Below are 17,046 nucleotides of genomic sequence, written 5' to 3' on the forward strand. Positions count from 1 at the left end.
AGCGGATGAAGAGTATAGGTGGCAGGTGCAGAGGGTCAGGACTGCAGAAGTCCTAGGACAACATGCCATAGGGCTGGTCAGGTAGGGGGAAAGCAAGTAGATGTTCAAGAGGGAGGAATGAGTGTGGGGCCTTGGTTACAAGTCTAGACATGACTTCCTTAATCAGTGTCCTGGTCCTGCCTTGGCAGGTAGCAAAATCCCTGATGCCATCCCTTGCCTGCACGTCATAGAGAAAGTGGTACCTGCTGAGAAGGCTAGGGGGCAATGGGGAGGACCCTGGGAGGCTGACTGAGGACAGACAGGTGTGTTTTATGGGGCCTTAACATGAGGGGACGGTTGTTCAGTTCAGAACACTTCAGTGTTCAACTTGAAATCTAAAGTTAAATCTAGAAGCCCAGACAGTAATTCACATGCTTATGAATTCTCAGCACAGGGTAAGCATCCAGGTCAGCGATGCCTGTCAAGCCAAATGTTCAGCATGGTTATAAATTATCTCCTGGGGTGGAGTGCACTTCCCTCTACTCCCTCTGTGTAAGCAAGCTGAAAGGGGAAAGCCTAGGGTTAATTAGTCTGTCTGCACACTTGCCAGACATCTCTTGTGGGCACGGTAGGTGTAACAACCACAGCCGCCCTCCCCCCACAGTGGTTTGTGAGGCTCCATCTGCTTCTGGGTGTTACCCTCTACAGTAGAAAGAAAACTAATAGTACAAGTTAGTGGACTACGTGATCTGGATCGGAAAACAGAAGCTGGCCAGAGAAGACATTCTAGAAGGAAAGGAGACATAATCCATCCAAAAGAGACAAGTCAGGACTCAGCCACAGTGACTCTTTCAGGTGGAGGAGCTGACTAAGAAAGGCCAAGAGGAAGCCAGGCTGTGACTGTCCATGCCCAACTTAAGAGCTATATGAGGCATGACTATCCCATGAGATGAAGATACCAAGGACCCATGCTAGTTCCTTCTGGACAGGCAGTCTTTAATATCCATATTTGAGTCCTGTAAACCAAAAGCTGGGGCCATAATGGCAGAAACCCAGTTGTGCCCATGTCTTTCAATTCAATCCTTGGTAGCCCAGGAGCAGGGAAATACCATCCTAGCTCTCCAGCCTAGTCCTTCATGCGTCTCCAGAGTCGAGGGTAAGAGTGAGGCCAGGATGTGAGGATGTCTATGGGATCCCCTGACTCCTTCTCTGACAGCCTTCTCCCCAGAGTCTCAGGCCTGGAAAATTCTTCAGGTGACTATTCTAGAAGATGGGCTATGCAGTTTCTACCAGAAGAGATGCTCAGCCCTGGGTAGCTTGTTAACCAAAGGCAAAGAGTCAGAGGCCCATAAGCCAAAGCCATTGTGCTTCTGTATATCTGACCATCTCCAGAAACCCTGGTCTCCACCCGTCCCTGGTCCCCAAGCCTGAGTTTGGCTAAGGTATGCAGTTAATGTCTTTCAGCTGTTGAGAAACAATGGGCTACTTTTCTTTCTTTTTATGCACATGTATTATGCATGTTTTTTTGACTATGGGCACATGTGCCTGTGTGCACATACTTGTGCAGGCCCATGATGGACATCAAGAAGCATCCTCAGTCACTCAGCCACCTTATGCATTGAGGCAAGGTCTTTCAGTCAAACCCAGAGCTTGCTGATAAGGTTAATCTTCCTAGCCAGCTTGCTCCTGGGACCCCTATCTCCACCATCCATGTCCAGCCAGCATTTATATGGGTTTCTGGAGTTCTGAGCTCTGGTACTCATTCTTACATAACAAGTGCTCTAACTACTGAGCATTCCCCCCAACTGCCAGGCTACCTGCTAACTAAAACAATTATTAAAGTCCAACACATAGAAACGTGTCATAAGCGTACAGCTCGTGAGCTTCCCCATAGAAAACATCTGTGCAATCAGCACCTAGGTCAGGTGCTTACCAGCACCCAGGTCAGGGGATCGAGGCTTACCAGCACCCTGAAGGGCCCTACTACAGCGCACATTAAAGGCTCTACCCCAACACAGCTACTCTTTAGCAGGCTTTTGAAGGAAGGGGAGGTACAAATCAGGAAGTGGCTGCTTGTTCTGGGAATTGGCTACCAATAACTCTTCTCAGTTAAAAGATTGGCAGGTCTATCGCCGTGGACTTCGGTTTTCTGGGCTCTGGATGTCTGGGCTAAGTCCAGCCTCTGGAGTCTCTAAGCCAAGACTCTGAACAGAAACAGCAGCATGATCCAGTGTGTTCACGATAATAAGATTTGCCAGTAAGAAGCCTTGTTCGTAAGCACAGGGTTCTTACAGTTTCCCTGGGCTGGGGAACAGCCTCCTCGCTCATAGCTCAGCTCCCCACCTCTAGCCTCAGCCTCGACCCCAGCTTTATTCTCATCTCTGGAGGTCTCTTTGCAAGAGCTGAGTGGCTGAATTAGAAGAGAAAAGAGGTGTCTCTGGGGCAGAAAATGCCCCCAAGAGTGCACCATACCAAATGCCAGCAGCCATAGCCTGACTTCTATCAGGGTCTTATCCTCAGACTGAGCCTCTTTCTTACTCTGGCTCTCTTAATAATAAACAAGGAGCTGACTACATCGTTCCAAAACCTTCACCTCTGCTCTTGGGTCTGCAGCCTGTGGTGGGCTGGCTCAGAGGTAAACCAAGAGAGGGACGGGCTGCGGCTGAGCTCCTGGCATAGTGCGTTGTCTTTGGAACACACACCCGAATCCACATCTCTGCGTGTGAGGAACAGGGCGGGTGCCTGCCTACCACTAGCACTTGGTGTAAATCAAACCCCGTGAGTGTGAGGCGTCTCCCACTGTCCTTTCTGTACTTACCCTTGATCCGGGGGCTGCAGGCCTTGTGGGAGAAATGAAAGTGCCACACCTTCCTTCTGACAATTCTACTAGGTCATCATTCTCCTCGGAGCACTTATTCATGAGGAAAATGAAACTCAAGGATGGCAGTGACTGGTTTTTTCACTGAGGGCTCCTGGTTTCATTAGGGGCCATTAGCATGGGCAGATGGGATTTCTGAGGAACCCCTGACATGCAAGAATACACACACACACACACACACACACACACACACACACACACACACACACACACACACACACGGAGAGAGAGGGGGGAGGGAGAATAGCACAGTGTATTTCTGTATCAAAACTTTGTGAGGGGGGTGGGAAAAACAAAAAAGCTTTGTGAGGAACTTTTGTCTATCTACATTCTCAAAGTCTAATTCCAAAGAGTATAGACAAACCCGACCTGAGGCAATGTATGCACATCCATGGTAGAGGTGGGCTACACCATATACACAGGGTACAAGTAGGCAGGGTCCTTGCTCAGGCTCTGAGGCACAAAGAGCCTCCAACTACATGCTGCTGGTCCCACTTCTCTGGGTCCTGGCACAATTCCAGAGGTGTTCCTGCTTCCTCCTCTGGGAATCCGGACATGGATCTCTCCCTCCCAAGGTCTCCTTGGGCCCTGAACCCTTTCAAAGCATGTGAATCCATTTCCATGCTGGACTAGAGCAGCTAGGCAGCTGTGCTGGGCCTTGGAGAACTTATGAATATGGAAGGCAGAGGGCCAAGGGGATTTCTTGGTGTGGGAATGTAGTGAGAGACAGCCTATCCTCAGACTCTCATCCCACTACTGCGTTTGTGGTGTTTCAGGTGCAGCCTGGGCAGAGATGTGTCTGGAATAACTCATGGCTTTGGGGGTACTCGGAGGAGAGCAGCCAGGGTCCTTTCCCATCCGCCCTGCCCCTTTCCCTCATACATCACACACTGCCCATTACCAAGCCTTCCTCTGGATGTCAAACCTGAAGCTGGCCCACGACTGCTACCGAGGCTGCGGGTTGAAAAGCCTGAACGTCCCACTTGGGTCTGACATCCACAGAGTCAAGTTTTTCTACCTCTCCTCCATAAACTGCTGGATCCTGGAAGTTTCCAGTATGAACAGTCCCCAGTGGGTGGACTGAAGGAGAGAAGCCTTCTCCCCTCCATCCTGTAGCCCCAGTATTAACACATACCCATGCTCTGTCTACAACACCGCTGATCTGGCTCTGAGCTCCCAGCTAGCTTTGTTTGGTTTTGACCTGGGATTTATGACCAATCTCCCAACACAAAAAGGTAAAGAGCAGGCTTGAAACCCCAGGAAATCCCCCAAATCCTGTCTAGTCTAAACCTGTTCAGCTTCTCTCTGAGATGCTGTGTTCTGGGAGCCTGGGTTAGGACAAGCCTCTCGAGACCATCAGGAGGCCGCTTCCCCAGCTCTGTGGAACTTGTACGGGCAAGGCACTCAAAGCATTAGAAATGTAGCTCCTCACTGCCATCAATACCTGCCCCTCAGACTAAGAAGACGAGAGTCTTCCAGCAGCCTTTGAAATCTAGTGGCGTTTTGACTCAGTGGGGAGACTGACAGTTACTGTGTCAAAGCAAGCCCTGAGATAATCCCCCAGGCAGTGGCAGCCAGTGCCAGCCAGTGAGACACTGTCTAGCACTCTGGCCTACTCATCTTCTCTCATGGCCAATCATTCACTTCCATGACTAGGATATTCCAAAATTCAAATGAGATTCCCAGCCAGTAAGGGCTTATTGAGCAGGATGGAGCCACCATGACCCTGGCCCTTACATGCCATGAAGCCTCCCCTCCCCCCATTACTGTGACAATAGAAGGCACCCCCTGGAACTGTACGCCGTCTCCTGGGGACTCTTGATAAGACGAGTGCACACACTCCTGACTCGTCCTTTAGCTCACATGAGAATAAAGTGCTCTGCCTGACCTGAAGCTGAGCCTCACCCTTGAGCCCCATAGCCCTCGTCTCAGACACGACATGAGGTAGGGATAACTCCGGACTCTGCTGTGTTTCTGGTGACACAGGCCATCAGTCAATCCAGTCATTCCTCAAAGACAAGGGCAGCTTAAAGTGCCAAGAAAGTGCATTTTTGCTATGGTTGACACCTGTGGAGCTGAGATATTTCCACCCAACAGTGGGACTCTTCCCTTGGCTATGTGTCCAGTCTCACAAGGAAGCCTCTCACCATATTCATCCCCTCCAACTTCCCCATCCAGCTGTACCCTGGTCCCAGCTCTCCGGCTGCTGCTGAGGGGCAGAGATGAGGGGTGGGGGTAGGGAGCAGCCAGCAACTGGGCTACTGGACAAACCCGGTGAGATGAGCCCCTCCCCCAGTGTGTGGAGAGGTAGTACCCACATCCCGAAAGGAACGTGTGATTTCTTAGGGTGGACTGCAGGGGCGGGAGTTCAACTAACACAACAGTAAAAAGTAAAGTTCTTAGTGCCAAGAGGGCTTTAGCGTTTATTTAAATTCCCAAACATTATTCTTTTACTCCGGGGCCACCTGATGGATGTTCCAGTCAGCCATAAAAAGCGTAAGTGATCCCTCTCCCAGGAATCTAGCCAATTTCGCTTTCTTTAATAGGAATGAAAGTGAGGGTTGTAAATGTCAAGTAGCAGATTGTGTGGCAACATCAACGGAACCCCGCGTTCATGAGCAAACGTACCACTTTCCTAACAAAGGTCTGGGTAGGTTTTGTTCATTTAAGTCACTGGGTTCTGGGGTGAAACTTAAGATGTTCTGTCCGTGTGAGGCGTTGGTGTGGGTTTGACCAGGCCCACTCCAGTGAATTTGGAGATCCGGGTGTGAGATCTGCTCGTGTGTGTGTGTGTGTGTGTGTGTGTGTGTGTGTGTGTGTGTGTGTGTACATGCGTGCATGTGTGCGTTCACATGCGTGCGGAAAGCTCATGCCCTGAAGGCCTTGCAGAGCCCTAGTTATACAGATTCCCTTTGTGGTCCCCTAATGGGCTTTGTGCCTGCAACTTAGAAAGTTCACCATCAACTGAGGTGACAAATGCGGATACCCCAGGGAAAGACCGGGTGGAAACTAGCCAAGGACTGCTTGCCAGCCTGATGCCACTCCCACTGCATTCTGGGAAGGTGAACAGCTGCATGCTGGAGCTCCCTGAGACATCTAAGAAGATGTTACCGTTCAGTTCTCCTTAGCCACCACCGGCTGTCAGAATGCCTGCCTGCCAAACACCTGGCCCAAGATATGGCCCTGCCAAATGCCAGCAGGTGACCTTTGAAAGAACCAAGCCTTTCAAGTACAAATCTAGCCATGTCTGTGACAGCTGGAAAATCCACAATACAAGATGAACCATCCTGTGCCATGTTCTTCTGTCCCTACACCGAGGCGGAGTGTCCTGATGTGTGGAGGAGTGGGGGCTCGATGTTAGGAGATGTAGTTAGTTCTCATCCTCTCTGTGTGTCTCTCCATGTGTGTGTCTCTGTGTGTGTGTGTGTGTGTGTGTGTGTGTGTGTGTCTGCCTGCCTGTCTCTCCCTTCACCTTGTGCGTATGTGTCTGTCCCTCTCTTTGTCTCTCTCTGTCTCTTCTGTGTGTCTCTCTGTCTCTCTCCCTCCCCTTGTGTGTGTCTGTCTGTTCCTCTCTCTGTCTCTTTCTGTGTATCTCTCTGTCTCTGTTTCTGTGCCTCTCTCTATGTCTCTGTATATGTGTCTGTATCTGTCTCTCCCTCACCCCCATGTGTGTCTGTCTGTTCCATTCTCTGTCTCTTTTTGCAGCTCTCTCGATTTCTCTGTCTCTCTCTGTGTCTCTGTCTCTGTGTGTGTGTCTGTTTCTCTCTGTCTCTCTCTCTCTCTGTGTCTCTGTCTCTGTCTCTCTGTCTCTCCCTCTCCTCTCCTCTCCTCTCCTCTCCTCTCCTCTCCTCTCCTCTCCTCCTTTAGGTAGAGGCAGATACGTTCTGCATGTATATAGCCTGGATTCCCTTTCTCTCTTAAGCCCTTCAGATGTCCCTTCCAGGCTCTCTTGGGAGCCAGTCGGCCTGAATCACTTGCCACAGGTAGAGCTACTGAGACACAGGTTATAAAAGGAAACTGGAGACGTAAGTGGCTTCAGGTGAGGCCACAGACAAGCTTAGACACCTCCATAGTATGCTTGAGTTGATGTCAAGTAATTGGTCCACTTAGCAGCTCCAAAACCCGGCTTTGGGTCACCAGGTCGCATGACTTTGCAAACATTCACCTGTGTAGGTTTGGGGACTGTAAAGAGGCCACGTCTTGTGTGTTTCACGATTCTCTGGAATTCTTAGGACTTTGGGGCTCTGTCACCTCCACACAAAGAACTACACCATGTTAGTGGAAATGTATCCAAAAGATAAGCCCATTGGTTGTGGCATTTATTGTTAATTGAATTTGCTCAGAAATGGCAGCTGAACGATTGTTAATGTTCACAAATTTACATCAAGTTAAACATCTGTTCCTCTTAAGCTAAATTCCAGCAAACTCGTGGTACCTCGAGAATTAGATCTGGGAGCAAAACGCTTCCTGCTCTTTGCACAGCTTAGCGGTTTCAAAATAGACCTCAGAATGACACATGGCAACCGAGGCTGGGATAACACAGCCACTTGGGTGGGAATGTTGGCGCCAGACGCTTACACAAAATTTCTGCTTTAGTGGTAAAGATCACAGAACTGTTAAGGCAAAATGTGGCAGTCGGGATGCAGGAGCCCGGGTGGTAATTTTAGAGGGAGAGGAGACTGCCTATGAGCAGCTGAAGGGCAGACATAAGGATGGGGTTCCAGCCTGTCTCTCAAGCCCTCTCTGGGGGTGCTGCCAGGTGCTGTACTGGGACCCCGAGCTCACGTTACATGCCACCCTGCCAGATTCAGGACAGCTATATTCCAGTAGGTGGCCCCTGTGTGGTTACTGAAGCAGTGGTCTATCTACCGCTCAGGAAAATGGTCTGTAAGCATCAGGGCCCCTTTAGCACAGACCCCCCAGTCTCTACCACAGCCCTTCGCCCTCTCCCTCGGTGTTATTTATGTTCCTCACTATTGAGACAAAATATCAGACAAGAAGTGACTGACTTAAGGGAGAAGGAGTTTACTTTGTCCACAGTTTGAGGGCACAGCCCATCTCAGCAGGAATGTGAGCTATATAACCACCTAGTGTCCCCCAATCAGCTCACCCCGAGCGAGGCCCCGCCCCCATGAGCCACATCCTCCACTGAGGCCCCATCTCTTAAGGGCTCCACAGCCTCCCACACAGAGCCAACACCGAGGAAACAATCATTCAAACCTGGGGGTCTTCGAAGGGTGTCTCAGGTTCAGCTTACACCACCCCCTTAATGCTCTCCACCCCGTTCATGAAAGGAAAGCCATTGTGGGGTGATGCTGGGCGGTCTAAGTCCTGTGTCCTCTCTCCAGGATGGGGTTAAGATCATCTGAGTCCAGGGCTGACCAGTGAGGGACAAGACAGACAGAGGGAATTATCTCCAGCTGGAACACAACAGGTCTTCATAGTTACTACCTTGGGGTCCCCCAAAGCCCATGAACCTCACGATCTGCCTGTATATAAAGTTCTTCCCAGGCCCACAGTGTCTCTGGGCTACTTATTATGCACATTAGCTGTGCAGAGCCCAGGCAAGGGAAAGGTCTTCCCTAAGGCTAGTCATAGCTGAGTGTCCCCTCAAACCTTCCTGAAAGGGTGGCCCAGGATAGAAGACGGAAGGCATTTTCTTATGCTTCCTCTCCCAGGCACTTTTCAGAGAGCCACCTTGTACCCAACAGAAGAGGCCCTTCCATATAAGCTAGTGTCCAAGTTTCCTGTGACTGGCCACCCTCAACCTCCCCCTAAGGATAGCCATCTTTGAGTTCTCTCTACAGAGCCATCAGTGATGGCTTTGGGATGTCCCCTGGGTGCAGTAAAGGCATATAGGCCCTGGCAAGCCTAGGAAAGTTTGATTGTCTGTGAACAAAGCCACAAGCCCCACACTCAAAAGAGTTATCCTCCTGCATCCACACTGCACTCAGGAAACTGATGTCAGGGAGGACTGGGGCCATCATCTTCAGATTTCCACCCCTCCCCTACCATTATGACACCATCCAAGCCCCTCTGCCTCCCTTCCCCACAGAGGAGACTATGGTGATAAAGTTAACAGATGTTTAACACCTGCCTCCCAGGTGCAGGGGTAGGCCAGGTGCTGGGCTTGCACCTGCAAACCAGGCCAGCAGGGAACTAATGGGGCCTGCTGGTTAGCAGAGGGTGTGTAAGTACTGAATGGAAGACTGGGAAAGGGCCATGATGGAGAAGTGGGGCAGTGAGGAAGGGGCTTAGTTAGACAGGGCCAAGTATGGTACAGAAGGAGGTGGGAGGGGGCTCACTAAGGGCCTGAGGGAAAGCAGCTCCAATGAGTAAGGAGGAGGCAGCATCACACACGCACATTCACAAGAATGCACACACACATCATACACTCACAGGTATCCATTACACACATATGCATGCACGTATACATCACGCATTCACACACACACATCATACACTCACACCCATGCACGCATACATGCATGCACACACATCACCCATATGCATGCACACACATCACACACTCACAAGCATGTGCATATCACACACACACACACACACACGCAGGCACACACACACATCATATACACACATGCTCGTGCGCTCTCTCTCTGTCTGTCTGTCTGTCTGTCTCTCTCTCTCTCTCTCTCTCTCTCCGTCTCCTAACCTGTCCATGCATGCACTCTTAGAACATGGGTTTCTTGCTGTCTGTCTGTCTCACCCACTTTGTACCATGTTGTCCCCCCCAGGACCCTCTGGAGTTCACACACCCCTCCCACCCCCAGGAATGGAACTTCACCTGCCAGAGAATGAAGACAGTTCCTTTGAGGCACCGTCTGGCAGAGGTCACGTGGCTGATGGAACAGTCACAGTTCCTCCCCTGCTTCCCTTTGTCTCGCAGTAGCAAGTATCCCTCTGATGGACACTTAATTCTGGAGCCGACTCCTGCTTCCTCTTCCCTCTGCTCAAAATATTAAATGCAGCTCAGTCTGTGCTCCAGCTATGATCATGTCCCTCGGCGCAGAGGGAGCGAAGCCAGAATGGGAACACTTTAGAATCTTCAAAGAGGGACAATTATTGAGGGAGCCAGATTAATGAGGTGTCATGACAACTTAGCCAGATCTGCAACTGACCTTTCTCATGGAGAACGGGCTTGATAAATGCAGTTCATTACCAAGTTCTGACAGGAAAATAGGGACACACTCTGGGCTCCTCAGTACGCTGATCAATATTTTATCTACCAAAGAAAGCCTGGTCTAGATGCAGGAGGATCTCGGAACTAAGTGGACAACCTCTGCTGTGTGGGGGACCCTAAGCCCAACAGGAAGTGGCTTGGGTACCTTCCGACAGCCAATCAGGCACGGAGAGTTCCCAGAGTAGAAATGGCCCTGAGTCAAGGAAGGGAGGGGGGAAATATCCAAGATGGCTTCCTCATTCCATGGGTCTATATGCATAGGGCTAGTTGTCAGTTATCTCAGAGAAGGATATAAAAATGAATGAGCTACATCCCTTCTCACTGGGGGCAACCTGCCAGTGTCATTAAAAGGACACCTCAGGCCTGGGTGACCATATGCACTAGCAAAGTCCTGTCATGTTGTTATATCATGATGCTCTGAGATGTTAAAGGCCTGGGTAGGGCCTCCCACCCCGTCAAGCTTAGGTGGTCCTCAGGCTCCCTAGGCAGTGCTCATAAGAGCTGTGGGTGTTGGCTACATTTGCTACTTTTCTCATGGCTGAGACAAAATTGACTTAAGGAAGAACAACGTGATTTAGGCTCACAGTCTGAAGGTGCACCAGTCATGGTGGAGAAGGCACAGGGACCGGAGCATTGTTACATTGTTTCCACACTGCAGATGGATGGATGGATGGTGCTAAGCTGGATTTCTCCTTTTCTTATTTTTCCTTTTTATTTAGACCCCAGCCCAAAGGACCATACTACCCCCATTCAGAGTTTAACTCTTTGGAAACTCCCTCACCTATATCCCCAGAAGTATCTCTCCTAAGTGATTCTAAATCCTGTCAGTTTGACAATGAAGATGAAGCATCTTACAGGCCAAGTTCAGCAGCCTGTAGCATTTACATTATGAATTTCCACTGCCCCAGGCTAGCCCAGGAAGCCTTGGCAATGAACTAGAGAGGGGTGTGTAGTAAATACTCAAGCCTTTAACCCTCCAGGAACCTTCCCCTTCAAGGAGCCAGTGGGCTGAAGCCAGGCTAACACTAGACCCTGCCCTAGCCCAAAAAATGTCACATGCCTTCCTTTCCAGGAACCCTAGGCAGAGGTTAGCGTAGCCTCTGGTCAACTATGTTGGCATCAGATGCAGAGAGTAGATGGATATAGATGATTGCTTTTATTTATCTTGTTCTGTTTTATTTTTTACTCTTTGAGTATGGTCTCTCACTCTATATCCCTTGCTGGCAAGAAGCTATCTAACAGAGGCTGCCCTCATATTTGTGATGGGTCCTCCTGCTCCTGACTCCTGGGCACTGTGGTTCCCTCCCCTGGTTTGATTTTATTTATTTATCCACGTGCTTACCTGCTTATCTGCTCGATTGGTACATCATCCTTTTATCATCTGGAAGTCGGGAGGGACAACTTTGTGGACTCGTTTCTCTCTTTCCACCTTTCTGCGGGTCCCGGTGATGGGACTCAGGTTGGCACATGATAAACTAAATAGTTTAGAAACAGGGTTTGGAGCCTAGGTAGACAGGTCTGGCAGATGCAAGAGTGTGCAGTACCCTGGTGTGGTTGAGCCACTCCTGACTGTCCCTACCAAAGGGGACAGTGTGAAGTACACACATGAGAAACAGCCATCCAGGAAGGCATGTTTGTAGAAGCATCAAGTGTGTCCCTAGGAAGAGAGGGTAGACCACAGCCACTAAAGTGATGGCCTCCATGGGTACCTAAACCCCTGTACCTGGGTGGCTTTCTCTGTTACGTCCTCAGATCTTCCCAATGTGTGGACTTGGGGGCAGGACTAGAAGAGTTCAATTGACTCTAGGCAGATGGTGAAATGGTTTGAGTCTAGGCGGAGTTCTCCATGCCACTCGTTTGAAATATGACTGCACTGCATGTGGACGAAGAGAGATGTAAGAATCTGCCAGAAACAGGGGTGTAACTCAGTAGTCGCACATTTGCCTAGAGCTCACAAGGCTCTGGGTTCCGTCCCTAGCACTGCAGAGGACTAGCAGGCAGGTGGGACAGATCCTCAGGAAAGAAAAGGACAGACAAGAGTTGAGAACATCAGGTCACTGTGTCTGGATCCCTGCTCTGGCTTCCACACCAGCCTGCGGCCTCTCTGCCCTTCTGAGATGGACCAACTGCCCTCTCCTGCCTTGACATTGTCCACAGGCCTACGAGTGACTCTTTCTAGCTCCAAGGGCCTCCAGAAGCTCAGTTTGCTCCCTACACCATGCCTTTCCCTCTGCCTCCTTCCATAGCATAGCTCGCACACAGCAGGTCTGAGCCTCTGCTCCGCTCCCCCTTCCCCTTAACTGATCTCCTACTCCTTGAGACTCTTAAAACCCTAGCCCGCTCACATAGAATGTCAATAAATATTGCTACACAGATGGGACCAACATGGCCTGGGCAGCACAGGACCCTGACCCTGGAGACTCGGGTCACTCAACTGGGCCTCCAGCTTGACTTCTGGACACAGGAGAGAAGCCTCTGATTCTCAGAACAACAGTATGAGTTTGGTTTTTGGTTTTTGTTTTTATCTTTTGAGACATGGTCTCATATAACCCAGGCTGGACTCGAACTTGCCGTGTAGCTGGAAATGACCTTGAGCTTCTAATCCTCCTGCCTCCACCTCAGGATTTTCAGGGGCAGTTGAACCCAGGGCTTCTTGCAGGCTGACCAAGCACTCGACCAATTAAGTCACATCCACAGCCTAAAGAACTTCAGGGTTTGGTAGGAGAGCAGAGCCTGAGAAGCTACCACAGCCCCCCAGGTCCACCTCAACAGGACCACCTCATGGTCTCCCCAGTAGCCACGGCGGGGTTGCCTAGCTGTAGACCCTTGGCACAGGGCAACAGGCAGCACCAAGAACCTGTGGGAATGTTGGGGGACCAGTAAGCCTAAGACCCCCACTCCCCATCTGATCTGCCTGATCTGACCTTTAGGTGGCCCTGGTATCATGGGCTCTCAGAATGCTCATCACTGACCAGCATGTCTGAGGGTTGCCTTCTAGTCACTGTAGGCACCAGCTTCCCAGTATGTAGGGCAGGTGTCTGCACCCATAAAATGACCAGTTTATGCACAGCCTCCACCCCAGCAGATACCCTCCTACTGTTCCTCTGTCCCCCTCATTTCTGCTCCATTTGCCAGCACCAGATTTTACCCTCTTTGGTAGGGGTGATGGGCTGACTCACGTAAGACCATCCTCTTTCCCCAAAACATAGTTTTCTGAGAGAAAAAACATAATTCAGTCACCAGACGCATTCTTCCAGCCATATTGGCTTTGTCATGAGACCAGGGCATGGAGATCATGCTCAGTAACCCATGGCCATGAAGATCTAAAACTGGGGTACATCAGCTTATGGGTCCTAGGAATTCTCCGAAATGTATCACCTGCCAGGCAGGAGAGGAATGTGAGCATGTCGGGAGGATGGGAGGGGGCCCCGCCGCCAGAGCATGGTGACTCCCAAGAAGCAAATAGATTTGATTATATTGAACACAGCAATTGATTTTTTTCGTCTAAATAAACACACAAAGGAAATAGTAATGGGCATTTGTTTCTGACAAGAATCAATTGACCCCAAATTGGAAGAAAATCTAGAAACACAAACAAGTGTGAGGAAGGGTATTTGGGCCATCTGGACTTCTCCAATGAGAGAGGGAGGGCAGGAGAGAAAAACGGCTCTTCACGTGGACCAGCGCTCTCCCCATCGAGGTTCCAACAACTGAACGTGGGAGAGTAGCTATCAATCACTGAGCCTTGGCTCAGAGTAAAGATTCGTGCCAATATGTTAATTAACCCTCATAATATCCCACTGTGGGATGATGCACTGTTATCCCGTTTCTCAGTTGAAATCACTGAGGCCTGTGTAGCTTTTCCCAGGTTACACAACCTGGAAGCCACAGAGCTGCAATTCACAAAGCCAGAGGTCCCCAGCCTGTTGACTATCCAGCTGGCCCTGAGAGCGGTTAACCTGGCACCTTCCACTGGGGTTAGAATTCAAGGGAAGAAGCCCTGATCCCAGACAGTCCAGACATAGCACCCCTTGATCTTCCCTGTAGAATGGAGGGTGGGGGAGCCCACACCGGCATTCCCCAGTCTCAACAAGGCCAGGCTCGGGAAGTGTCTGATGTCCTCAGGCTGAATGTGGAGCTGGAGGAGCACTGCTCTGTGACATCCCTATGGCCCCCTGTTTCCTGGCTGCGCCCTGTATGGTGGCCCCGTCACCAGCAAGATAAACCATGTCATGTCACAGTGCATCACAGGCCTCATTTGCCAAAGAACCGAGCGATGTCGATGCATTCAGCGAGCACAGCCGTGATAAAAGGCCTAAGACTAATGGGCTGTGTGCTCGGTTTAATCTCCTAAAGCTTCCTTTTGTTTCTTGGTCATGGACTTGTGTACACATGTTTGTTTTCAAGTAACCCAGCTCTGGGAGTGTACCTAATTACCTTAAGCAGGGATTATTAGCCCTGTTAACTAAAACTCTCTAATCTATGAGGCCAAGGATTCAAAAGCAGCCTTTAAGTTAGGATTAAGACAGAAAAGCAGACTGTGACAGAATACAATCGGGGCTGGCTTTCCTCGCACCATGGGACAACAGCTGCAGATTCCACTGGAAGAATTTTCCCGACTCTGCCTGGTTCACATATTATTGGTGTGAGATATCTGACTTAAATATCAGTAGGTGGGGTGAGGGGACAGAAGGACAAGTGAGCCCCCTCTATGACAATAGCACTGTTTACTGCACACTGGAAATGTCTCAGCGATTGTTTATGACTGAGACAGGTGAATGGACTGATGGGCAGAACATTCTTTCAAGCCCCCAGGGTGCACCTGACATAACAACTGTCTTCTCTTTCCAGGTGACATGTGCACCGTGGCTGGCTATGCCCGCCTCAAAAATGTCCTTCTGGCACTCCAGAGCCGCAGACAGCCGCTCCAACAAGAAACCCACAGGCAAAGCCTCGCCTCCCAGAAGCGCCTCTTGGTGGAGTCACTGTTTAAGGCCTTGGATACCGATGGCAATGGCCGCCTCGGCAGCTTGGAGCTGGCTCAGGTGGGTATGGCACTCAGTTGGAGCTGTGGCGAGATCCTGTAGCCATGCGTGATGAAGAAGCACCCGGGCTCCATGGTGGGAACAATTGTTTGTAACTGTCTCTGTCACCAGTTGCCAAGGGCACCCCTCTCCTCCCCTTCCTAAGACTCACAGCTTGTCAGCACCTCTGAGAATGTCTTACACACAGAATTCGGTCTCCCTGCCGCCTGCCCCCTCAGCCCATGTTTACAAACCAGTTTTGATGCTTCCTCAGCTTACAGGTAAAACCTCCTCAAAGGGGCTGCCCACTGGTGTTTTCCTTAGAAAACTAGTCTTTGGAGCTTTGAGCCTGTCATTTTCTACAAAAGAAATGTCAAAGGGGAGTAGTACTTGCAGCAGTGAGTGTCTTCGGCACTCCAGTTTGGCGGGTCCCCAAGGCCTCTGCCCAGCGACAGTTCTCCTCTCTGCTATCCAGATGCCAAGGACCCACCCCCCCCCCAACCGTTTTGCTTGTGGGGAAGCCCTGTGTCCACCCAGCAAAGGCACGAGGCTAAGGATGCTCAGGGTGGATAAATACTGCCTTTTCTGTAGGACAGCAGCCAAGAACACAGGCTTCAAAGTCAGCCAACCTGCTGCCAGCAGTCATGAGCCTTCGAGTCTCTAGAGGCCCCTCACTCTTAGGCCTCCATTTCTCAGCTGTGAACCTCATCACTGCAGGGACATCATGGGAATTAATGGTGCTAAAACATGTAAGACATGTGACACGTTTAACATTATACTTGGCACATAGGATGTTCTCGGTGGACATGTTCTTGTCATGGTCGTCATCATCATCATCATCGGCCCCCCCCTTCATCCTTCAGCATGCTCTCTTGTAAGGTCAGGAATGCTACTGTCTGTCCCTCTTCACAGGTGTTTTTAGGTGAGGAATCTGTGGCTCTAGGGAGTCGAGTAACCAGTAACTATGTTCCACTCACTACACAAACCCAAGCATCCCAAGGCCTGCCCACAGATGGTGGGCATCGGGCCAGCATACCCCTACTCTATCAGTAGTATTCATTCCTCAGCTCTAGGTAAGACCCTAAAGAGCATGGCTAAGCATTTGACAAGAATGGCTCTGAGAAAGCCCAGAGGACTTGCTAATTATGACTGCCTGCAGGAACACACCCCATCTGTTATTCCTTGTGCCATAGGCTGAGCAGGAAGTACAGGCAAGTGACATCAGCCTGGTCCTGAGAGTACCTGGTACTCAAACCCAATTGGCTCCCAACAGATCTTCTCGGTTTCATTGCTCTAACCTGGCAGAGACGTGGCCAGAGGCACCTGAAGCCATTAACAAGCATGGTAATTGGACTATGATTTCCTCTTTAAAATTTAATATATTTAAAGTCTATCTCATAAATCCGCCAAGCAGAACCCAGCTAATGTGGGCCTTGCCTTGACACTGAGTCAGAGGCGCCGGAGGGAAGAACTCGTTGGTCCTATGAAAAGTTAATCAATTTCCAATGTAGAAATAGACAAAGGGAAATTTCCGTCTTCGGAAGATTGATCTGCGGCGTCATGGTTGATCTCCTTCTTATCGAACACCCTCACTTCTGGGTGAAGGGTCATTTTTTTAACATTATCACATTAAATTGCTTTAATATAGCAGACCAAGCTGGGAATGTTAAACAAAGAGAAAAATGCCTCTACCTCCTCCCTCCCACCCCCAAATAAAATAAAATCATTTCCTCTCTCTTGATTTCCTTTGTAGCATCTCCCTTGAGGCTCTGTGGCTTCTCGGTTAAACCACCACCACAGAGGAGTCCACAGGAGTCCACCAATAGCCCCTAAATCAGGATCCTGACTGAGGGCTGACATTGGTGGCCCTGGAAGAACATGGAAGGCAGGGTAGGCTCAGGTCTTACTGTGGTGCACACATAAAATGCCCCCCATGGGCTCACGTGTGGATGTGTGCTCAAAGC

At 50.2% G+C, this 17,046-nt stretch overlaps 1 protein-coding gene and 1 long non-coding RNA gene across 2 annotated transcripts in view; one reads left to right on the top strand and one right to left on the bottom strand.

Annotated features, from left to right (window-relative positions):
* Window positions 1-17,046, top strand: part of Fstl4 (follistatin like 4) — a 433,128-nt gene that overhangs the window by 305,293 nt on the left and 110,789 nt on the right. The window contains exon 5 of the mRNA XM_032911962.1: window positions 14,910-15,103. Within this exon, the coding sequence (XP_032767853.1) occupies window positions 14,910-15,103 (194 nt within the window). The remainder of the gene's footprint in view (window positions 1-14,909; window positions 15,104-17,046) is intronic.
* LOC116908672 overlaps window positions 1-17,046 on the bottom strand; it is a 70,224-nt gene that overhangs the window by 3,951 nt on the left and 49,227 nt on the right. The window lies entirely within an intron of this gene.

This window comes from Rattus rattus, chromosome 9 (assembly GCF_011064425.1).
Source record: "Rattus rattus isolate New Zealand chromosome 9, Rrattus_CSIRO_v1, whole genome shotgun sequence".
In the NCBI taxonomy this organism is placed as follows: Eukaryota; Metazoa; Chordata; class Mammalia; order Rodentia; family Muridae; genus Rattus; species Rattus rattus.